Source organism: Terrapene carolina, unplaced genomic scaffold, assembly GCF_002925995.2.
Source record: "Terrapene carolina triunguis isolate 2854851 unplaced genomic scaffold, T_m_triunguis-2.0 Scaffold138, whole genome shotgun sequence".
NCBI lineage: Eukaryota > Metazoa > Chordata > Testudines > Emydidae > Terrapene > Terrapene triunguis.
The window spans coordinates 6892147-6912838 of record NW_020664489.1 but is presented as its reverse complement, the minus strand read 5'-3'; the positions used below and the strand labels follow the sequence as shown (position 1 = coordinate 6912838).

The 20692-nt window shown below is 48.5% G+C and overlaps 1 protein-coding gene across 1 annotated transcript in view; it reads right to left on the bottom strand.

Moving 5' to 3' along the window:
* Positions 1–20692, bottom strand: part of IFT88 (intraflagellar transport 88) — a 103678-nt gene that overhangs the window by 25889 nt on the left and 57097 nt on the right. The window contains exons 19-22 of the mRNA XM_029911953.1: positions 19282–19315; positions 18956–19135; positions 9580–9632; positions 2119–2184 (exon numbers count right to left, since the gene is read on the bottom strand). Of these exons, the coding sequence (XP_029767813.1) occupies positions 2119–2184; positions 9580–9632; positions 18956–19135; positions 19282–19315 (333 nt within the window). The remainder of the gene's footprint in view (positions 1–2118; positions 2185–9579; positions 9633–18955; positions 19136–19281; positions 19316–20692) is intronic.

Sequence of the window (20692 nt, the reverse complement as noted above, 5' to 3'; positions counted from 1 at the left end):
CAGAGGGGAAGGTCTCTGGGCTGTTCCCCAACCCACATGGTGAATCTGAGGCAAGAAAATCCGCCAATAAACGCAGGACCCACCAAGATAGAGGAGGAACTTTGTCACATTACCTATAGATCTTAAAGTAAGAAACCATTTTGCAAAACTTGTGTTGCCATTGTTGACTTAACTAATGCAAAAGTTTTGTTTTTCTACTGCAGTAGACCTCCGTAAAGCCTGCTCTTCAAGAGAATTTAGGAAACTTGGTAAAATTACTACACCTCTACCCCGATATAACGCGGTCCTCAGGAGCCAAAAATCCCTACCGCGTTATAGGTGAAACCCCGTTATATCGGGGTAGCGGCGGCAGGGCTCCAGCGGTGATTTAAAGGGCCCTGGGCTCCCCGCAGCAGCCGGAGCCCCGGGCCCTTTAAAGCGCCACACGAGCCCCGCTGCCTGAGCCCCGGGGTTACCACGCTATATGGGAACCCGTGTTATATCGGGTCGCGTTATATCAGGGTAGAGGTGTAGTAGCTGAAAAAAATGCTGCAAGCCTACTTTTAAAATATAGTAACTGTTCTGCCTTAAACTGTTTAAAAATGTAATTCTGGTAAGTGGCAAACTGACTGTTGTAGTACTGAGGTTTTAAACAATAAGTGAGGTAAGGAGGCTGCTACGGCAACATAGAGCAATGGTTCCCAAACCATGCTCTGTGATGCTCTTCCATTCACCCACAGAGCTGCTTCTGCCAGTGGTGAAGCATCTATCAGTCTTCACGAAGTGATGTTTCCTGCTACCATGTATCCCCAGTGTGGCACTCTCTAAGGGTTTCCAGAGACTACCTGAACAACTAAAGTTTAAAAAAATGCTTCATGCCTTTTTGGGATACTTGGTTTTGGTAAAACTTTTAACCACAGTAAGATTTGTAGACTATAAAATGGAAGAATGACAAACACGAGAAGAGAAACAATCTGGTCTGGGGAGATGACAGTAGTAGGGTCTACAGGTAACAACGGATGTTTCTGTAAGTACACACACAGAACTTAAAGGGCTGGTCTATACTGGGAACTTACATCGGCATAGCTACATCTCTCAGGGGTGGCAAATCCACTCCCCTGAGATACACAGCTATGCTGACCTGACCCCTGGTGTAGACAGCACTAGGTTGATGGAAGAATTCTGGCGACCTAACTACTGACTCTCAGGCTAAGGGCTACACTACACACTTCCTTCAGTATAACTATCTCACTCAGGGGTATGAAAAATCCACCCCCCTGAGCAATGTAATTATACTGACCATAATCCCCATGTAGACAGCGCTATGTCAGCAGGAGAGCTTCTCCCGCTGACATAGCTATCACCTCTCATGGAGGTGGAGTTATTAGAGCATCTTCACCAGAAGCGCTACAATGGCCATAAGTGAGGTGGATAACCTATACTGATAGGAGAACTCCTCCCATCAGCATAGGTAGTGTCTACACTCAAGAACTACAGCAGAACAGCTGCAGCTGTGCCACTGTAGCGGTTTAAGTGTAGACGTACCGGGAAGAGTAAATAAACAGCACAGTTATAAAACTGCAGGAAGAAGATAGGAGGAAGGAAGTCGGTAAGCAAGTTTATTTTCATCTTCTTTCCTCAATATTGCCCTAGTATTACTTTAGTCAAGCCCTAGAGTTGTCACAAGGAATGTTCAGAATTAGTATTGGGAAAGAACGTAGTCTGTGAGAATATTTTCTATTTTTAAAATACTTACATAATATGGATTACTAATAGATATATTCAATATAGCGTAGAGTAGGGGTCCCCAACACGGGGCCCGCCGGGGCATCTAAGTGCGCCCGCGTACTGGCCGGCGGACGAGCATCTGCCGAAATGCCGCTTGAGAAGCAGCGTCATCCAGAGGCGTCACCGCCGAAATGCCGCCGACGCCTCTGGATGACGCTGCTTGTCAGCGGCATTTCAGCGGCAACGCCTATTGACATTGCCGCTTGTCGGCGGCATTTCGGCAGATGCTCGTCCGCTGCCACGGTCCTCCGTGGCTCGCCGTCTGGTGCCTGCCAGACAAAAAAGGTTGGAGACCACTGGCGTAGAGTTTCCTTTACCTTGAAAGCTGCACCACTCAATGAAACAACTTACATTCAACATTCTCTGGAAATTTTCTGTGTATCTCCTTATATGTATCTAGAGCTTTTTGGTAGTTACCTGCAAACAAAATAAACAACATCACACACACACGCATGTACAATGGCACAGTATCAGACCAGAAACTGATGTGACTCGGTAACTTCCAGCTTTTTTCAGCTGCTTTATTTTTAAGAGTATGTGGTTTAATAATCCTAGATCACAACTGATACAGTTAAAGTTGGCATTCTTTAATTATTACTTGACTATAATAATTAAGGTTGGTTGTGAACAGCTGAAAAAAAATTCAAACGTATTTTTTTTATATGATGGGTGGGGCTCAAACTGTCCTACCAGCACATTCCAATTCATACTGGGGATTTTCCCAGCATATCTAATGAACATAATGGTGGCCAAGCTGTCTTGCTCCTTTGCTGGGAAAGCTCTTCTGTGCTGGATTTTGGTTGGGTGCTGACTTTATCTTTCAATTCACATAGTCACCCAGCTTCTATTCCCCCATCCCATAGAATCAGGTAACTGGGCAAACAACATAAGAAAATCTGCAAATTTGTCATTCGGTTCTTCTCTGTGAAGCTCTAAAGGAGCAAGGGAAAGAGTGGGAACAATGGGACAGCATGAAAGAAAAGTATTATTTATTAAAATATCTTAAGTGTGTTTTGGTGCTGAACAATACAAAGAGGAAGACACGGTCTCTGTCCCAGTGTGGTTATGATCAATAGCAGATTCAGATTGTAGCATCCCAGTTATAAAATTCAGCAGGTGAGAGCTCAGTCTCGAAGTGGCAGTGTGTATTCTGTTTGTACAATTTAAATTTTCAATTTTTTTTAATATCTAGAAATTGTACCCACTACATATATTGTAAATGTGGTCGGTTCAGCTGAGCAACTCTAGAAACTTCCCACTTGGCTATTGTGACATCATATGGTGCTCTGACATAAATCAAATACAATATGACTATTTACACTAGTTTGGCCTCTTCTCTTTACTTGCACAGGACTGCTCCACTCATAAGTACAAGACAGTACAAAGAGGAGTAATTAAATCCAGAACTTCAAGGAAGGTAATGCTTTGTTACACAGAAAATTCACAAAGCACAAGCATGCTACAGGCTAAGGAGATTTTAGAACCAAGAAAAAACGGTTACTCACCTTTGTAACTGTTGTTCTTCGAGATGTGTTGCTCATATCCATTCCAATTAGGTGTGCGCGCGCGCCGCGTGCACGATCGTCGGAGAATTTTCTACCCTAGCAACACCCGGTGGGTCGGCTGTGGAGCTCCCTGGAGTGGCGCCTTCATGGCGCTGGATATATACCCCAGCCGACCCAGCACCCCTCAGTTCTTTCTTGCCGGCTACTCCGACAGTGGGGAAGGGGGGCAGGTTTGGAATGGATATGAGCAACACATCTCGAAGAACAACAGTTACAAAGGTGAGTAACCGTTTTTTCTTCGAGTGCTTGCTCATATCGATTCCAATTAGGTGACTACCAAGCCTTACCTAGGCGGTGGGGTCGGAGTGAGACATCGCTGAGTGCAGAACCGCTGATCCAAATGCAGCATCATCTCTGGACTGCTGTACAAGCGCATAGTGAGCGGCGAAGGTGTGGACCGATGACCAAACCGCCGCTCTACAAATGTCCTGGATCGGGACGTGAGCCAGGAAGGCAGTTGAGGAGGCTTGGGCCCTGGTGGAGTGGGCGGTGAGGTGCAGCGTCGGGGCACTGGCCAGGTCGTAGCAAGCACGAATGCAGGACGTGATCCAAGAGGAGAGAGGTTGCGAGGAGACCGGTAAGCCTTTCATCCGGTCGGCCACTGCAACGAAGAGTTGCGTTGTCTTCCTAAACGACTTTGTACGCTCAATATAGAAAGCCAGGGCCCTGCGTACGTCCAAGGAGTGCATACGCTGGTCTTGACGCGCGGCGTGCGGCTTAGGATGGAAGACCGGGAGAAATATATCCTGGTTCACATGAAAAGCTGATACCACCTTGGGAAGAAAGGCAGAGTAGGGGTGAAGCTGCACCTTGTCTTTATGGAAGACTGTGTATGGAGGCTCAGATGTGAGCGCCCTGATTTCAGAAACACGCCTTGCTGAAGTGATGGCTACAAGGAAGGATGTCTTCCAAGATAGGTAAAGGAGTGAGCAGGTAGCCAATGGCTCGAACGGGGGCCCTGTGAGCTTGGAGAGAACCAGGTTAAGATCCCACGCCGAAACCGGTTGACATTGCTGTGGGTATAGACGGTCTAAGCCCTTGAGGAATCTGACGACCATCGGGTTAGAGAAGACCGAGGAAGCGTGTTCTCCTGGGTGGAACGCCAATATAGCAGCCAGGTGAACCCTGACCGAAGATATCGCCAAGCCCTGCTGTTTTAGGGATAGGAGATATTCAAGTATAAGCGGAATTGACGCCTGCAAGGGGGGCGTGGCCCGCTGCTCGCACCAACAGGAGAAACGCTTCCACTTGGCCAAGTAAGTGGTCCGTGTAGAGGGTTTCCTACTTCCCAGCAGAATCTGTTGCACGGGATGTGAGCATCGTAGTTCTGTCCGATTCAGCCATGGAGCATCCACGCTGTAAGGTGGAGCGATTGTAGGTCGGGGTGACAGAGTCGGCCGTGGTCTTGAGAGATCAAGTTCTGGCACAATGGAAGCATGATCGGAGTCTATACCGATAGCTCCAGAAGCGTGGTGTACCAGTGCTGTCTTGGCCAAGCTGGAGCGACTAGAATCATATGTGCCTTGTCTCTGCGTAGCTTGAGCAATACCCTGTGGACCAGTGGAAATGAAGGGAAAGCGTAGAACAGCTGGTCTTTCCACGATAGCAGGAAAGCGTCCGACAGGGAGCCTGGAGATCGCCCTTGGAGGGAGCAGAACACGTGGCACTTCCTGTTGGCGTGTGAGGCGAACAGGTCAACCTGGGGAAATCCCCACCTCTGGAAGATGGAATGGATGATATCCGGACGAATCGACCACTCGTGCGTCTGGAAGGATCTGCTGAGACGGTTTGCTAGAGCGTTCTGGACTCCAGGTAGGAACGATGCCATGAGATGTATCGAGTGGGCAATGCAGAGCTCCCACAGGCGAATGGCCTCTTGGCATAGGAGAGACGACCGGGCTCCTCCTTGCTTTTTGATGTAGAACATGGCCGTGGTGTTGTCTGTGAGGACTGACACGCAACGGCCATGTAGGAGACCGAGAAATGCCTGACAGGCTAGGCGCACCGCCATCAGCTCTTGAACATTGATGTGCAGAGCTAGTTGGGATGCGGTCCACAGGCCCTGTGTATGGTGCTCCCCAAGGTGAGCGCCCCAACCTAGAGATGAAGCGTCCGTGACCAGGTACAGGAAGGGTTGTGGGGCGTGAAACGGTACTCCTGCACAAACCGCCTTGTGGTCCAGCCACCAGGTGAGAGAGGTCAAGACCGAGTTCGGAACCGTGACCACCATGTTCAGGTTGTCCCGATAAGGACGGTACACCGATGACACCCAGGCCTGAAGTGGGCGAAGCCGAAGTCTGGCATGCCTGGTTACGTAAGTGCAAGAGGCCATGTGTCCCAACAGGCTGAGGCACGTCCTTATCATGGTAATTGGCAAGACCTGGAGTCCGTGGATGATGTTTGTGATGGTGTGAAACAGAGTGTCTGGCAGAAGAGCTCGGGCGAGTCTGGAGTCTAAGACTGCCCCGATAAACTCTATTCTCTGGGTTGGCTCCAGAGTGGACTTTTCTTTGTTGAGTAAGATGCCTAACTCGTGGAATGTTTGTAGTGTTATCTGGACGTGGGCTTGAACTTGCTCCCTTGTGTGGCCGTGCACCAGCCAGTCGTCTAGATACGGGTACACCTGTATCCTTTGTCGATGAAGGTATGCTGCCACGACAGCCAGACATTTGGTGAACTCTCTCGGAGCCATGGACAAGCCGAAGGGAAGGACGGCAAATTGGTACTGCACGTTGTTTACTACAAATCGAAGGAAGCGCCTGTATGGAGGGTAGATTGCTATATGAAAATATGCGTCCTTCATGTCGAGGGCGGCGTACCAGTCTCCAGGATCCAGGGAAGGGATGATGGTCCCCAAGGAGACCATGCGGAACTTCAACTTTACTATGAATTTGTTGAGTCTGCGTAAATCTAAAATGGGTCGCAGACCCCTTTTGCCTTGGGGATCAGGAAGTAGCAGGAGTAAAACCCCCTGCCCCTTAACTCTGATGGAACCTCCTCTATGGCCCCCATAGAAAGGAGCCCAAAAACCTCCTGTGTAAGGAGATGCTCGTGAGAAGGGTCCCTGAAGAGGGATGGAAAGGGGGTTGGGGGGGGGAAACGAAGAAAACTGGAGAGCGTATCCCCTCTCCACCGTGCGAAGGACCCAACGGTCCGAGGTTATAAGGGACCAAGCACGGTGGAAACGGGAGAGGCGATCCCGAAATAAAGGGAATGGATCCTGGGTAGTGGCTAGTACGCCGTCCTTGAGCGCACCTTCAAAAATTTTGCCTAGGCCCTGAAGGTGGTCTAGGAGGGCCTTGGTTCTGACCGGGTTGGGGGCCGGTCGACCTCCTTCTACCACCTCACCCCCGCCTTCTGGGGAAGTCGTGTCTTGGACGAGGAGCAGGAGGGTAGAACCTCTGTGGCTGGGGCCTAAAGGGCCTGCGCTGGGGTCCTGGGACATGCATCCCCAGGGAGCGCATGATGGTTCTGGAGTCCTTGAGACTCTGCAATCGAGAGTCCGTCTTGTCCGAGAACAACCCTTGGCCCTCGAATGGCAGATCTTGCAGGGTCTGCTGCAGTTCTGGCGGTAAACCCGATACCTGAAGCCAGGAGACGCGTCTCATGGCTATCCCAGACGCTAGTGTCCTGGCGGCAGAGTCCGCTATGTCCAGGGAGGCCTGTAAGGAGGTCCTAGCCACCTTTTTACCTTCCTCCACTAGGGCCCCAAACTCCTCTCTCGAGTCCTGGGGGACCAACTCTTTAAATTTACCCATGGAATTCCATGAGTTGTAATTGTACCGACTCAAGAGCGCCTGTTGGTTTGCGGCTCTGAGCTGCAGACCTCCCGCTGAGTAAACCTTACATCCAAACAAATCGAAGCGTTTGGCGTCCTTCAATTTGGGTGCTGCCGCCTGCTGACCGTGGCGCTCTCTTGCGTTCACTGAGGAGACTACTAGTGAACACGGCGGACGGTGTGTGTAGAGGTACTCATGGTTTCGGGGGGGACAAAGTACTTCCTCTCTCTACAGCTCTGGCAGTGGGAGGGATGGAGGCCGGGGTTTGCCATATGGCATTAGCGTTAGCCTGGATTGTGCGAATAATGGGCAACGCCACCTGGGATGGGGCATCAGCTGAGAGGATGCTCACCACCGGGTCCTCCACCTCCACTATCTCCTCTGCCTGTAGGTCCATGTTCTGTGCCACCCTACGTAGCAGGTCTTGGTGGGCACGGAGGTCTACTGGAGGTGGGCCTGAGGTTGTTGTGCCCGCCACCGCCTCATCTGGGGAAGATGAGGAAGACGCCTCAGGGGGTAAAGGATCCAGAGGTGGGTCCGGCTGCAAGGGTCCCTGATGTGCAGGATCCCCTGCACCGGGGTCTGGGACCTGCGTGGGTGTTGGCACAGGAGCCTCCATGCTCCCTGGGGGAGGACGGGTGATGATGGCCTCAGGTACCCTGGGCTCAGAGTGTGCCGAGCGAGAGGCCGCTGGTGGAGCCCCTTGTGCCTGGTGATATGCCCATGGGGTCCAGAAAGACCAATGTGCAGGGTCCTGTCTAGGGTCCTCTGCCCCCTCCTGCCAATGGCCCAAGTCGTCCACAGCCTGACCCTGAGCAGGGTATGCTGATAGGGAGGCCCCTTCCTACGAATGAGACGCCGATCTTGAGGGCCAGGGTGGTGCCGAGCGTGATTGCAGAGGCTCGTCCTGGAACGGTGCCGAGCGGTGCCGGTCCACAGGCGAGCGGTCTCTGCATGGTGCTGGGAAGCGGAACCGGGATCGAGAACGGTGCCGATGGCCATGCCGGTACCAGGATCCCGATCTGGATCGCGAAGACGAAGACCGTCTGTAGACTCGGTGCTGGGAGCGGCCTCGCGAACGGGAGCGCCGCTCATACCGGTGCCGGGAACTGCGTCTGGACTCTGACCGGTACCAATGCTCGGGTCGGTGCCGAGAAGTGGACCGGTGCCGGAAGATCTGGGCCACGAGTACGACCGGCGCCGAGATGAAGACTGGTACCGGGACTGCGAGCGGCGTCGGGACCTGCTCCTAGACCCGGAGCCGTGCCGCGAGTCCACGCTCGGAGATGGAGGGCGTATCAGGGCAGGCTTGCCTCTGGATTGCACTGTTCAGAGCCGATGCAGTGCCGCGGCCTGAGATGGCGCCGGCTCGGTGAGGGCGATGAGGTCCTTCGCCGTCGCAAATGTCTCCGGCGTAGAGGGGAGACAGGGCTCAACCACAGGACGAGGCGGGGAGCCAGTCTGCACCGGACTCAACGGCCCTACAACTGGTGCCGGAGTCAACGCTGCCTGCACCCTCTGGTGCTCCGAAGCCGGACGCGACTCCACCACCGGTTCGGGGGGAGCCGGTGCCTGTTGTACAGCAGTGTCCTAGGTCTTACGGGGTCTTTTATGTCCCGGAGACGGGGAACGGCGCCGAGGGGCTTGCGGCAGATGCGGTGCCGACGGAGGACGGTGCTGTGGGGCCTTATCCGCGTCTCCTCGTGGTGCAGTACCCGAGGGCGCCGCCGGGGTGCTGCGCACCGAGGTGCTCGGTGCCGGAACTTGGCGCGCCGAAGGAGGATCTGGGCTAAGTGCCGCCTCCATAAGGAGCTGCTTAAGTCTAAAGTCCCACTCCTTTTTGGTCCTGGGCCTGAAAGCCTTGCAGATCTTACACTTGTCCGTCTGGTGAGACTCCCCTAGACACTTCAGACAAGAGTCGTGAGGGTCTCCCGTTGGCATAGGCTTAGCACAGGTCACGCATGGCTTAAAGCCAGGAGCCTTGGGCATAAGCCCGGCTGCGCACCAGGGGAAAAAAGGGGGGGATAAAAGCCCCCTTTACCCCCGCTAACTATTTATAACTACTCTATAAAACTATTAACAACAAAACTAATATCTACAAGAACTAACGAGTAAAGCTAGGGAGAGTGGAGAACAGCTATGCCGCGCTCCACAGTTCCAACGACCGTCATGGGCGGTAAGAAGGAACTGAGGGGGCGCTGGGTCGGCTGGGGTATATATCCAGCGCCATGAAGGCGCCACTCCAGGGGGCTCCACAGCCGACCCACCGGGTGTTGCTAGGGTAGAAAATTCTCCGACGATCGTGCACGCGGCGCGCGCACACCTAATTGGAATCGATATGAGCAAGCACTCGAAGAAGAACTCATCGAGCAGATGTACAAAAGATCAGTAGATAAAAATTCAAAATTTATAAAGTAAAAAAAATATCAATTATAAAAAAAAATCACAGAACAAGTAGAAACACTTACCACTTCTTCTGTAACAACTAGCAACCATCAATTGCCATTTCACTTGTGTTGGTCTATGTATAAATAAATAAAAACATTTAGTATACAGTACTAGTAAATGATGAAATAGTTCTGTGAAGTTCAAAGTATTGGTGTAAATCCACTATTAAACCAGTCTCACAAAATTCTACTTGTCGCTCACTCCGGGTGAATCCTTTCTAGGAAGGGCACATAAACTAACAGCATTTTTTCATTATTAGCAAGTTAAAAGATAATAAACATATAGCTATGTGTGGGCTGGTAAGTTGCCATGTCAATTCTTCAAAGCTGACCGAAACCATATGTGGAAAGCTCTTTGGACTGTATAGTCCTGTCTGATTGCTAATATGTCCTAGAAGCAGGGGCGGCTCCAGGCACCAGCACAGCAAGCACGTGCCTGGGGCGGCAAGCCGCAGGGGGCAGCCTGCCGGTTGCTATGGGTGCGGCAGCAGTCAGGCGGCCTTCGGCAGCATGCCTGCAGGAGGTCTGCCGGTCCTGCGGTTTCGGCGGAAGCCGCGGGACCCTCAGATCACCCACAGAAACGCCACCGAATCCGCGTGACCGCGGACTGACCGCAGGCATGCCGCCGAAGGCCGCCTGACTGCCGTGCTTGGGGCGGCAAAAAACATAGCGCCGCCCCTGCCAAGAAGATATTGCATTCTAACAATTTGTAGGGAGGCTTCTCTAGTGGAAATCTAGCATTTTTCTTTACCTTCCTGGCTGTACTGTTCATCCATTATTTATTTATTTATTTTATTCAACCACAGGTCAAGCCAATTTGATCTCCAAATAATGTCTCTATTTGTTTGCAGTCTAGTGTTCTGCAAAATAAGCTTATGTAAGACAAGTCTGCTGCATATTTCTCAGTTGCAGCACGTGTGCCTGCTGCACACAGCAATGGAATCCAGGTGAGCACCTAACACACCTCGATTGTAATAAAAATTATTAGTAGGCAACTTTAGGGTTACCATATTTCCTCATTAAAAAAGGAGGACACTCCACAGGGCCCTGGCCACGCCCCAACTCCGCCCCTTCCCTGCCCCAACTCTGCCCCTTCCCCAAAGTCCCCGCCCCCTCCCCTGAGCACCCCACATTCCCCCTCCTTCCTCCCAGCCACGAAACAGCTGCCCGAGCACTACCGGCTTCACGGTTTGCCAGGCAGCCCCCAGACCTCCAGACCCTGCCCCCGGCTGGGCGCTTCCCCAGCACAGCCGGAGCCCGGGAGGGGAAGCGCCATCCTAACTGGCCCCCTAGGACTCTATCCCCTACCTGTCCCCTGACTGCCCCCTCCTGAGACCCTCCCCCCATCCTAACTGGCCCCCTAGGATCCTACCCCCTACCTGTCCCCTGACTGCCACAACCCTTATCCACACCCCCACCCTCAGACAGACACCAGGGACTCCCACGCCCCATCCAACCACTCCCCACCCCACCCAGAACTCCTGACCCATCTAAACCCCTCTGCTCCCTGTCCCCTGACTGCCCCGTCCTGGGACCCCTGCTCCTAACTGCCCTCCAGAACGCCACCCCCTACCTAAGCCTCCCTGTTCCTTGTCCCCTAACTGCCCCCTCCTGAGACTCCCCCACCCTAACTGCCCCCCTAGGACCCTACCCCCTACCTGCACCCTGACTGCCCCAAACCTTACACCCCCAACCCCCAGACAGCCCCCCCGAACTCCCGACCCATCCAACCCTCCCCCTGCTCCCTGTCTCTTGACTGCCCCCTTCAGAACCTCCCTGCCCCTTCTCCGACCCCCTGGCCCCCTTACCGTGCCGCTCAGAACAGCGTGTCGGGCTCCACGCGCAGCCCGACACGCTGCCGCGCTCCCCCATGGAGCGCATAGCCCAGTTCCCGCCCTCGCAGAGTGCTGCTGGGCAGGGGGAGGAGCTCCAGACTGCCGGAGGCCCGTTGTGAGCAGCCAGCCGGCTGCGAATGCAGGGAGGGGGAGGGAGGGAGAAAGAGGAGGGGAGTGATCTCAGCTGCAGGGGAGAGGAGTGGGAAGCGGAGGAGGGGCTCTCTCTGGCTGCCAAAGCCCCATGCAAGTGGCACCATCCGGCCGGCTGCCCTGTCAGCCGCGCGCACTCTGCATGGGGGGGGAGGAGGGAGGCCGGACATTTACAAATTCCCCCCGGATGCTATTTTTAACTGAGAAAAGCCGGACATGTCCGGGGGAATCCGGACGAATGGTAACCCTAGGCAACTTGGTATGAAAATCCTACATTTTTAGGGCAAAGAATTAAGCTCCACAACTCCTACTACTGTTTGAATTGCATATGTTGCTAAAATTTGCCCATGCAAGCTTCTCAAAAACACAATTCTCAATTCATTTCAAAATACATCTTAAAATGCAAGTTAAAGGGGGTGATTTAAATATAAAATATCACTGAATGATTGGAATTAATATTCCACTAAAACAGAATTGAGAACTGGGGATCGGGGTTGAGGCTAAGTTATCATTTAAATGTCATTTTATTTACAATCAGCATAATAACAGCTGTTTAATTATTGTGGCATATTTTTAGGATTAACAACTTGCAAATAGCATGTACAAGTTTTAGCGCCAAACAAGCTCCCAAATATTTATGTTCTGTTAGCTATAATTAACAATCTCCTCTCCTGGAAAATGAATTCTCACAGATACTGTAATTACACAGAAAAATAAAGAATTTCAGAGGTTAATAATTCACAGATACTTTTCAATCCATATGCAATACACAAAGTTTCATGCATTGAGTGGTTAGAGAATTAGGCCTTAAACGTTTAGGTCTGTGCCAGAAGAAGATTATGAAATCAGTATGAATTTTTTCTAGTTTCAGCTGTGTTCTTTCCAGTGTTTTAAAATGGGCTAAGAGTGCCAACATACGTGATCCAAGAGCCTGACTGCATTACAAATTTTTAAGGGGTTGGCAGCTTCATTGAACAGCATGATAGCAAGTCTTTAAATCAGTGTTTCACAAATATTTTCACTGGTTTGTCTCCATTTTTTAAAGCTATTTATTTTATAAAAGAAGCCAATGGGTTGGGAATTTCCTGGTAGTAAATGACTAGTTGGAGAAATTGAGGCCTGAGGCAAACAACAAGACTTCAGTTACCAAGAAATGTCCAATGCTGAAGATGCCATTTTGATTAACATTGTTTCCTTCCCCTTTCTGTGTCTGTCGTGTCTAGAGCTGCATGCTGCTGCTGCATTTGTTTTTGTTTACAGTACCAATCCTTTCCTTACAATTAATAACAAGCACAGTAACCAGTGAGAAAGCAGAACTTCATTTTGAGCATTTTACTAGAATTTAATTTCAATTATTTTTAGACTTTCTATATAGTAGTATATGTTAGTAAATGGGGCTTTAAATACAAGGAACTTCCCATGTGGACCTGACTGCAAGGACAAAGGGGATAATGGAATATTTCTATAAATTACTTTAACTATTCATTTCTATATTTAATGTTTGGGATTCTTTTGTAATTGTAATTTTCTTGTTATAAAGTTTGTAGAAGAGTCATATAAATATACTGTCTCAATCTTAACTACAAGATGAAAGGTTTTTGCTGATGACTTTCATTATTATTTGTAAAGGAAAAGTTGACAGATGGTTCTTGTATGTCATCCTGGAGATGGTGAGATTTCAGGTCATTCTGGTCTTATGAGGAAGGAAGTACCCAACAGTAGTGGGCCAGCCAAGAAAGCTGTCTCCATTTCTCATGAATTGTGGAGCTATGGTGGACGTCCTAGTCATGGGGATAAAGGTGGTTGTTAGGTAGCTGAGGGTATGTCTACACTGTGAAATTAGGCTGATTTTATAGAAGTCAATTTTTAGAAATCGATTTTATACAGTTGATTGCGTATATCCACACTAAGCGCATTAAGTCAGTGGCTAGCATTGACTTACGGAGCGGTGCACTGTGGGTAGCTATCCTCCAGTTCCCGCAGTCTCCGCCGCCCATTGGAATTCTGGGTTAAGCTCCCAATGCCTGATGGGGCAAAAACATTGTCGCGGGTGGTTTTGGGTACATGTCGTCAGTAGCCCCTCCCTCCGTGAAAGCAACGTCAGACAATCGTTTCACCCCTTTTTTCCTGTGCAGACACCATACCATGGCAAGCATGGAGCCCGCTCAGCTCAGCTCACTGTCACCGCTGCTGTCGTGTCCTGGGTGCTGCTGTCAGCAGACGGTGCAGTAGGACTGCTAACCGTCGTCATCCACCGCTTCCGCTGCAACTCTGCTCTCCTGCTTTCCTGCAGATGCCATACCACGGCAAGCATGGAGCCCACTCAGCTCACAGTCACCGCTGCTGTTGTGAGCATTGTAAACACCTCGTGCATTATCCTTGAGTATATGCAGAACCGGGCTAAGAGACGCCAGCATGAGGAGGATTTTGATGAGGACATGGACACAGATGTTCCTGAAAGCACGGGCTGTGGCAATTGGGACATCATGGCAGCACTGGGGCTGGTTGATACAGTGGAACGCCGATTCTGGGCCAGGCAAACAAGCACAGACTGGTGGGACCGCATAGTGTTGCAGGTATGGGATGATTCACAGTGGCTGTGAAACTTTCACATGCATAAGGCCACTTTCCTGGAACTCTGTGAGTTGCTTTCCCCGACCCTGAAGTGCAGGAATACCAAGATGAGAGTTGCCCTGACAGTTGAGAAGCGAGTGGCGATAGCCCTGTGGAAGCTTGCAACACCTGACTGCTACCGGTCAGTCAGGAATCAATTTGGAGTGGGCAAATCTACTGTGGGGGCTGCTGTGATCCAAGTAGCCAATGAAATCGCTGACGTACTGTTATCAAGGGTAGTGACTCTGGGAAATGTGCAGGTCATAGTGGATGAATCATAGAATATCAGGGTTGGAAGGGACCTCAGGAGGTCATCTAGTCCAACCCCCTGCTCAAAGCAGGACCAATCCCCAGACAGATTTTTGCCCCAGATCCCTAAATGGCCCCCTCAAGGACTGAACTCACAACCCTGGGTTTAGCAGGTCAATGCTCAAACCACTGAGCTATCCCTCCCGCCGCATTGCTGCAATGGGGTTCCCTAACTGTAGTGGGGCGATAGACGGAATGCACATCCCCATCTTGGCACCAGACCACCTTGCCAACCAGTACATAAACCGCAAGGGGTTCTTCTCAATGGTGCTGCAAGCACTGGTGGATCACAAGGGAAGTTTCACCGACATCAACGTGGGATGGCCGGGAAAGGTGCATGACGCTCGCATCTTTAGGAACTCCGGGCTGTTCGAGCAGCTGCAAGAAGGGACTTACTTCCCAGACCAGAAAATTACCATTGGGGATGTTGAAATGCCAATAGTTACCCTTGGGGACCCAGCCTACTCCTTGCTCCCACGGCTCATGAAGCCTTACACCGGCAGCCTGGACAGTAGTAAGGAGCAGTTCAACTATAGGCTGAGCAAGTGCCGAATGGTGGTAGACTGTGCCTTTGGATGTTTAAAAGCCGCTGGCGCTGTTTGCTGACTAGGTCAGACCTCAGCGCAACCAACATTCCCATTGTTATTGCTGCTTGCTGTGTGCTCCATAATATCTGTGAGAGTAAGGGGGAGACGTTTATGACGGGGTGGGAGATTGAGGCAAATTGCCTGGCGTCCGATTATGAGCAGCCAGACACCAGGGCAATTAGAAGAGCACAGCTAGGCGCGCTGCGCATCAGAGAGGCTTTGAAAACCAGTTTCATGACTGGCCAGGCTTCAGTGTGACAGTTGTGTGTGTTTCTCCTTGATGCAAAATCGCCCCCTTTGTTGATTTTAATTCCCTGTAAGCCAACCACCCTCCCCCCATCGAAATAAAGTAGCTATTGTTTTGAAACCATGCATTCTTTCTTTAATAATTTTTTTTAAAAATTAGATAACGGACAAGATGGGGTGGGAGAGGAGGGAAGGACAAGGCCACATTGTTTATTGTAGCCACACTACAAATCAAACTGCTTGAATGACAATCTTCTGTTGCTTGGGCCATCCTCTGGAGTGGAGTGGCTGGGTGCCTGGAGCCTCCCCTCTCCCCGTGTTCTTGGGTGTCTGGGTGAGGAGGCTATGGAACATGGGGAGGAGGGTAGGCGGTTATAGAGTGGATGCAGCTGGGGTCTGTGCTCTTGTTGGCTTTCCTGCAGCTCCAACACATGCTTCATCATGTCCGTTTGCTACCCCAACAGACGCTTCAGCATGTCCATTTGCTCCCCCATTAGCCTCAGCATTGCATCCTGCCTCCGCTCTTCGCGCTCACTCAATTCTTTCCTGGCCTCTGCCGCTGAATGCCTTCGTGCATTGAGCTGTGCCCTATCAGTGTGGGAGGACTGCATCAGCTCGGAAAACATGTCATCGTGAGTGCATTTTTTTCGTCTTCTAATCTGCGATAACCGCAGAGACGGAGATGATAGGGGGAGCGTAGAAACATTTGCACCCGGGGGGAGATAAAAAGGGAGAGTAAAATTGGGTTGGCTTCTTACGCCTTCATAACGTGGGAATGTTTTCAAACTGCAGCGCCCCCCTTTCCCAGAGCAAGCAATGGGTTGGGTTTCACATTTAAAAGGAGGGGCTGCAGTATTCGGGTAGATGTGCAGCACACACCTACCCCCACCCCACAGCTATTCTCTGGGATGTTCCCTTCTCCCCACACCCCACCGTGTGGCTATTCTCCGGGATGATCCCTTTTCCCCTCCACCCGCCGCGTGGCTATTCTCCGGGATGATCCCTTTTAGCCAAGCGCAAACAGCCCAGCATGAACGGGGTCCTTTTACTGTTCCCTTACAAAAATTCCCCTATTTCAACCAGGTGACCATGAACACTATTGCTTTTAAACCCTGTACTGTAGTTACAAATGTGCACTCACCAGAGGTGCCTTCTCTGGCTTCCGGGTCGGGGATCCCGCCTTGGGAGGGTATTGGCTCCAGGGTGATGAAAAGTTCCTGGCTGCTGGGGAGAACGGATTCACCGCTTGCCTGCTGCGCATTCTCCTCCTTCTCTTCCTCATCTGCAAAATCCTCCTCCGTTGTCCGTGAGACTCCCCCCTTGCAGGTGTCCACGGACAGTGGTGGGATAGTGGTAGGGTCCCCCCCTAGAATGGCATGCAGCTGTTCACAGAAGCGGCATGTGTGGGGCTGTGACCCGGAGCAACCATTTGCCTCCTTTGTCTTTTGGTAGGCTTGCTGAGCTCCTTAACTTTCACGCAGCACTGCTGTGTATCCCTGGTGTAGCCTCTGTCCAACATGTCCTGTGAGATTTTGGCAAATATATTTGCATTTCTTCTTTTGGATCGGAGTTCTGCTTGCACAGATTCTTCTCCCCATATAGCAATCAGATCCAGTGTCTCCCTTTCGGTCCATGCTGGAGCTCGTTTGTGATTCTGCGACTGCATGGTCACCTGTGCTGCTGAGCTCGCCACGCTGACCAAACAGGAAATGAAATTCAAAAGTTCCCGCGGCTTTTCCTGTGTACCTGGCTAGTGAATCGGAGTTCAAAGTGCTGTCCAGAGCAGTCACAATGGAGCACTCTGGGATAGCTCCCGGAGGCCAATACTGTCAATTTGCATCCGCACTACCCCAAATTTGATCCAGCAAGGTCAATTTTAGCGCTACTCCCCTCGCCGGGGAGGAGTACAGAAGTCTATTTTAAGAGCCCTTTAGATCGACGGAACGGGGTTGGTTGTGTGGATGCGGTCATTTTTAAATCGACCTAACGTGGCTAAATTCGACTTAACCCCGAAGTGTAGACCACGCCTGAGTGTGTTGGAGATCAGGAACATGATCTTGAATTGGATCAGATAATCAATGGGGAGCCAATGTCTCAACATAAGGGTTATATAGTCCTGCTTAACAATGTTGCTTGGCAGGTAGGCGGTCATATTTTGGATCAAACTTGTGCTTTTAGTATTATTATTATTAATAATAATAATTTATTTGTTCTGTGGTTAGTGCCAGTATTTGAGGCCCCAATGTACATGTGATGTACAAACACACAGAGAAATCTCTGCCCCAAAGAATTTACAATCTACAAAGACAATGCAGACAAAAGGTGGGAGAAAGAATCCAAAAATACAGGCAATTTTGCCAGGGTGGTGATAGGCAAAAGTCCTGTTAATTCCAGTTTTATTTTCATTTTTTTGTTTGGTTATTTATGCTTATCCCTTTGCCTATTTTTTTTTAATTATGTGAACTCTTGAGTTTATTCTATATATATTTTGCATTTAGCCCTAGTCTTTCTATTTTTGTTTACAATTTACTCAAACATTTGAGTTTAACTCTTGCCTTTTTTCCCTTTTTATTACATTTAACCCTAGCCTTATTTGTTTTAAATTATTTTAAACCGTTTTTTGTTTATAATTTTATATATACACACACATACACACACACACAACCTCTCCCATTCAATTAAAATATTAATTTCTGCTGCATTTTTAATAACCTTTCTGCAGTATAGTCTTTTCTTGAATGGTGTCTGGATTGCCCAAACACATAAATAGTTCCTTGTACTTTCAGGGGTATTTTAACCTTAGTGCCATACATGAATCAGACAGTAGGTCAAATTTTAGATCATCATAAACAAGCCAAGTAATAACTGAGTTTGGCTCAGTCTGATTTTGGATAGGATTCCCAAAACACACAAAAAGAGAAATGCTATCTCTGGGTTTCACGGGGTTATGTGAATTTTAACTTGTCTGATACAAATTCCACATGGAAATATTATGAGGAAATACATATTTTTCTATAGCTATAAATAATTTTGGTTGAACTCTGAGCTCCAGTTTCAAATTTGGCCAAATTTTTACATGTAGGTCACTTGTATGTTAAACTCCCTTTGTAAGTCTAGAATAAAATATGCACACTACCTTAAGTAGCTCATTCTCTGAAGTGCACAAACACAGTTTTACTAAGGCCAAACATCACAAACACAGTTTTACTAAGGTCAAATATAAAATTCAGAATAAATTAGATTTGTCAACATATATCCATTGTTAGCTGTTAATATTGTACTGTTCGTGGTTTTATTTAGTGTTTTCTGCAATGCCACTCTTTTTATAAGAATAGGAACAATATGAACAAGGAAACAAAGTTAATTGCTGAAAGATGCTTTTGTTTATGAGGTCGAATCAACAGTCTTTACCAGATGAGGAAAGCATGGAAAGGAAGTCTTTTACTTTTGTTTGAATTAGAGCTGCCTAATAGAAACAAAAACACCCCTCCAAACAAATACAAGGTGAGGAACCTGATGAAACAATACCTAAAGCTGTATTTAATGCTGACATAGCTTATGGCAATTAACGTATCATGTCTCCGAGATATAATTACAAGAAGAAAAACCCTCAATACAAGATATTTGACTAAACATGCAATAACAATCATTACTTACTGAATAAGCGCTGCTCTCTCAAAGTACTGAATGGCTTTTTCACAAAACTGGGTATCAATGTAATAGGCTCCAAGCCATTCAATGACCTCAATGTTCGAAGGGAAATACCGATATGACTGACAAAATAAGGAAGGTGAAAGAAACATAATTTTAGTGATAAACAACATCTTTATTTTACTTCTGGAATATCTTACTCACTTAAGTGTTTAATTCTCCAGATGCCAAAAATATGTAATACATGAATGAAAGCACTGTACTATACCAACTAATCCCTAAAGAGAACTTGTCAGGTTTTGTAATTACAAAATACTTTTTAGAAGAGTTACCTGAGATGAGTTTCACATTTTCCATCAATCCTTACTAGAATTATTATTTTAGCATAGTTAGCAGCAGCAAAAGAGTATTTTTCCACACAAAAGAGTTTGCTTTCTTAGATTACTACTGTATGTAAATAAGTTAATTAAAAGGCTAAGCAAGTTGTTTCTATAACAAATTACACTAATCAGTTTCAGATAGCCAAGTAGTCTGCTGGAAAACTCACTGAAAAACTTTTTTTACTATAAAAGTTTTCATTTATGTTTGTACAAATAAAATTAGTGACTTTCATTAAAAATAGCCATTTCTGAGAAAAATACTGGGCCAAATTAATCCCCAAAATAACATAGTTCCACTGACTTTCAGAATTACATCAGCGACGGTTGTGGCCCAACCTGAGGACTGCATGACATATGAGAGATGGGTTGATAGTCTCATTCCTGTTCCTAAGGGAAAGACATCTGCCTACATCACTCAAAATACCCTCTCAATTGGCACTTTTGTGGGCAGTCTCAGAAAAGATACCGAGGAAAAAAGTAAGCATGGTGAGTGAACTACTACTATGTCACCTGTATAGCTGGCCCCTTTCAGAACAGGAGTGAGACACCCAGTCAGAATAGCGCAAAGAAGCTAGTGCGGAGTGCCCTTGCTTTACATGTTCTGTGGATAAAGAGGCCAATCTACAGAGCTGTCAGTCCTACACTTGGACAAGCAATAAACTAACACTAAACATCTGAAAAAGAGAGTCAAGTGTATGCACATATCCACTTTATTTCAGTGGAATACTTCTAATCTGTTTTTAATTAATCTTGGGATTAATGCCATATAAATAAGCAAAACTTTTGTATTGACTATAGATTTTAGTTTTACTGATGGGGGAGCGGGTCTTGGGTATTATAAATAGGACTAATCTCTGGATTTACTAGAAACAAAATTTGTTACAAGTGTTCTATTGACATCAAGTGGAAATTTCCTATAAACTCTGTACAAAATGTTAACAATTCCAAGGGAATTAATACTAAGGGAACAATGCTAATAAATCTGGAAGTGTACATTTTATATATATACCTCTACCCCGATATAACGCGACCCGATATAACACGAATTTGGATATAACATGGTAAAGCAGTGCTCTGGGGGGGGAAGGGGGCGGGGCTGCGCACTCCAGCGGATCAAAGCAAGTTCGATGTAACGCGGTTTCACTATAACGTGGTAAGATTTTTTGGCTCCTGAGGACAGCGTTATATCAGGGTACAGGTGTGTGTGTGTGTGTGTGTGTGTGTGTGTGTGTGTGTGTGTGTGTGAGAGAGAGAGAGAGAGAGAGAGAGAGAGAGAGACACCAGGTGGTCTGGGTTAAAATTGGCACCAGTAAGTAGAAAACCTGGGGTTTGGAAAAAAGGCAAATTTAAACTAGACCCAAAA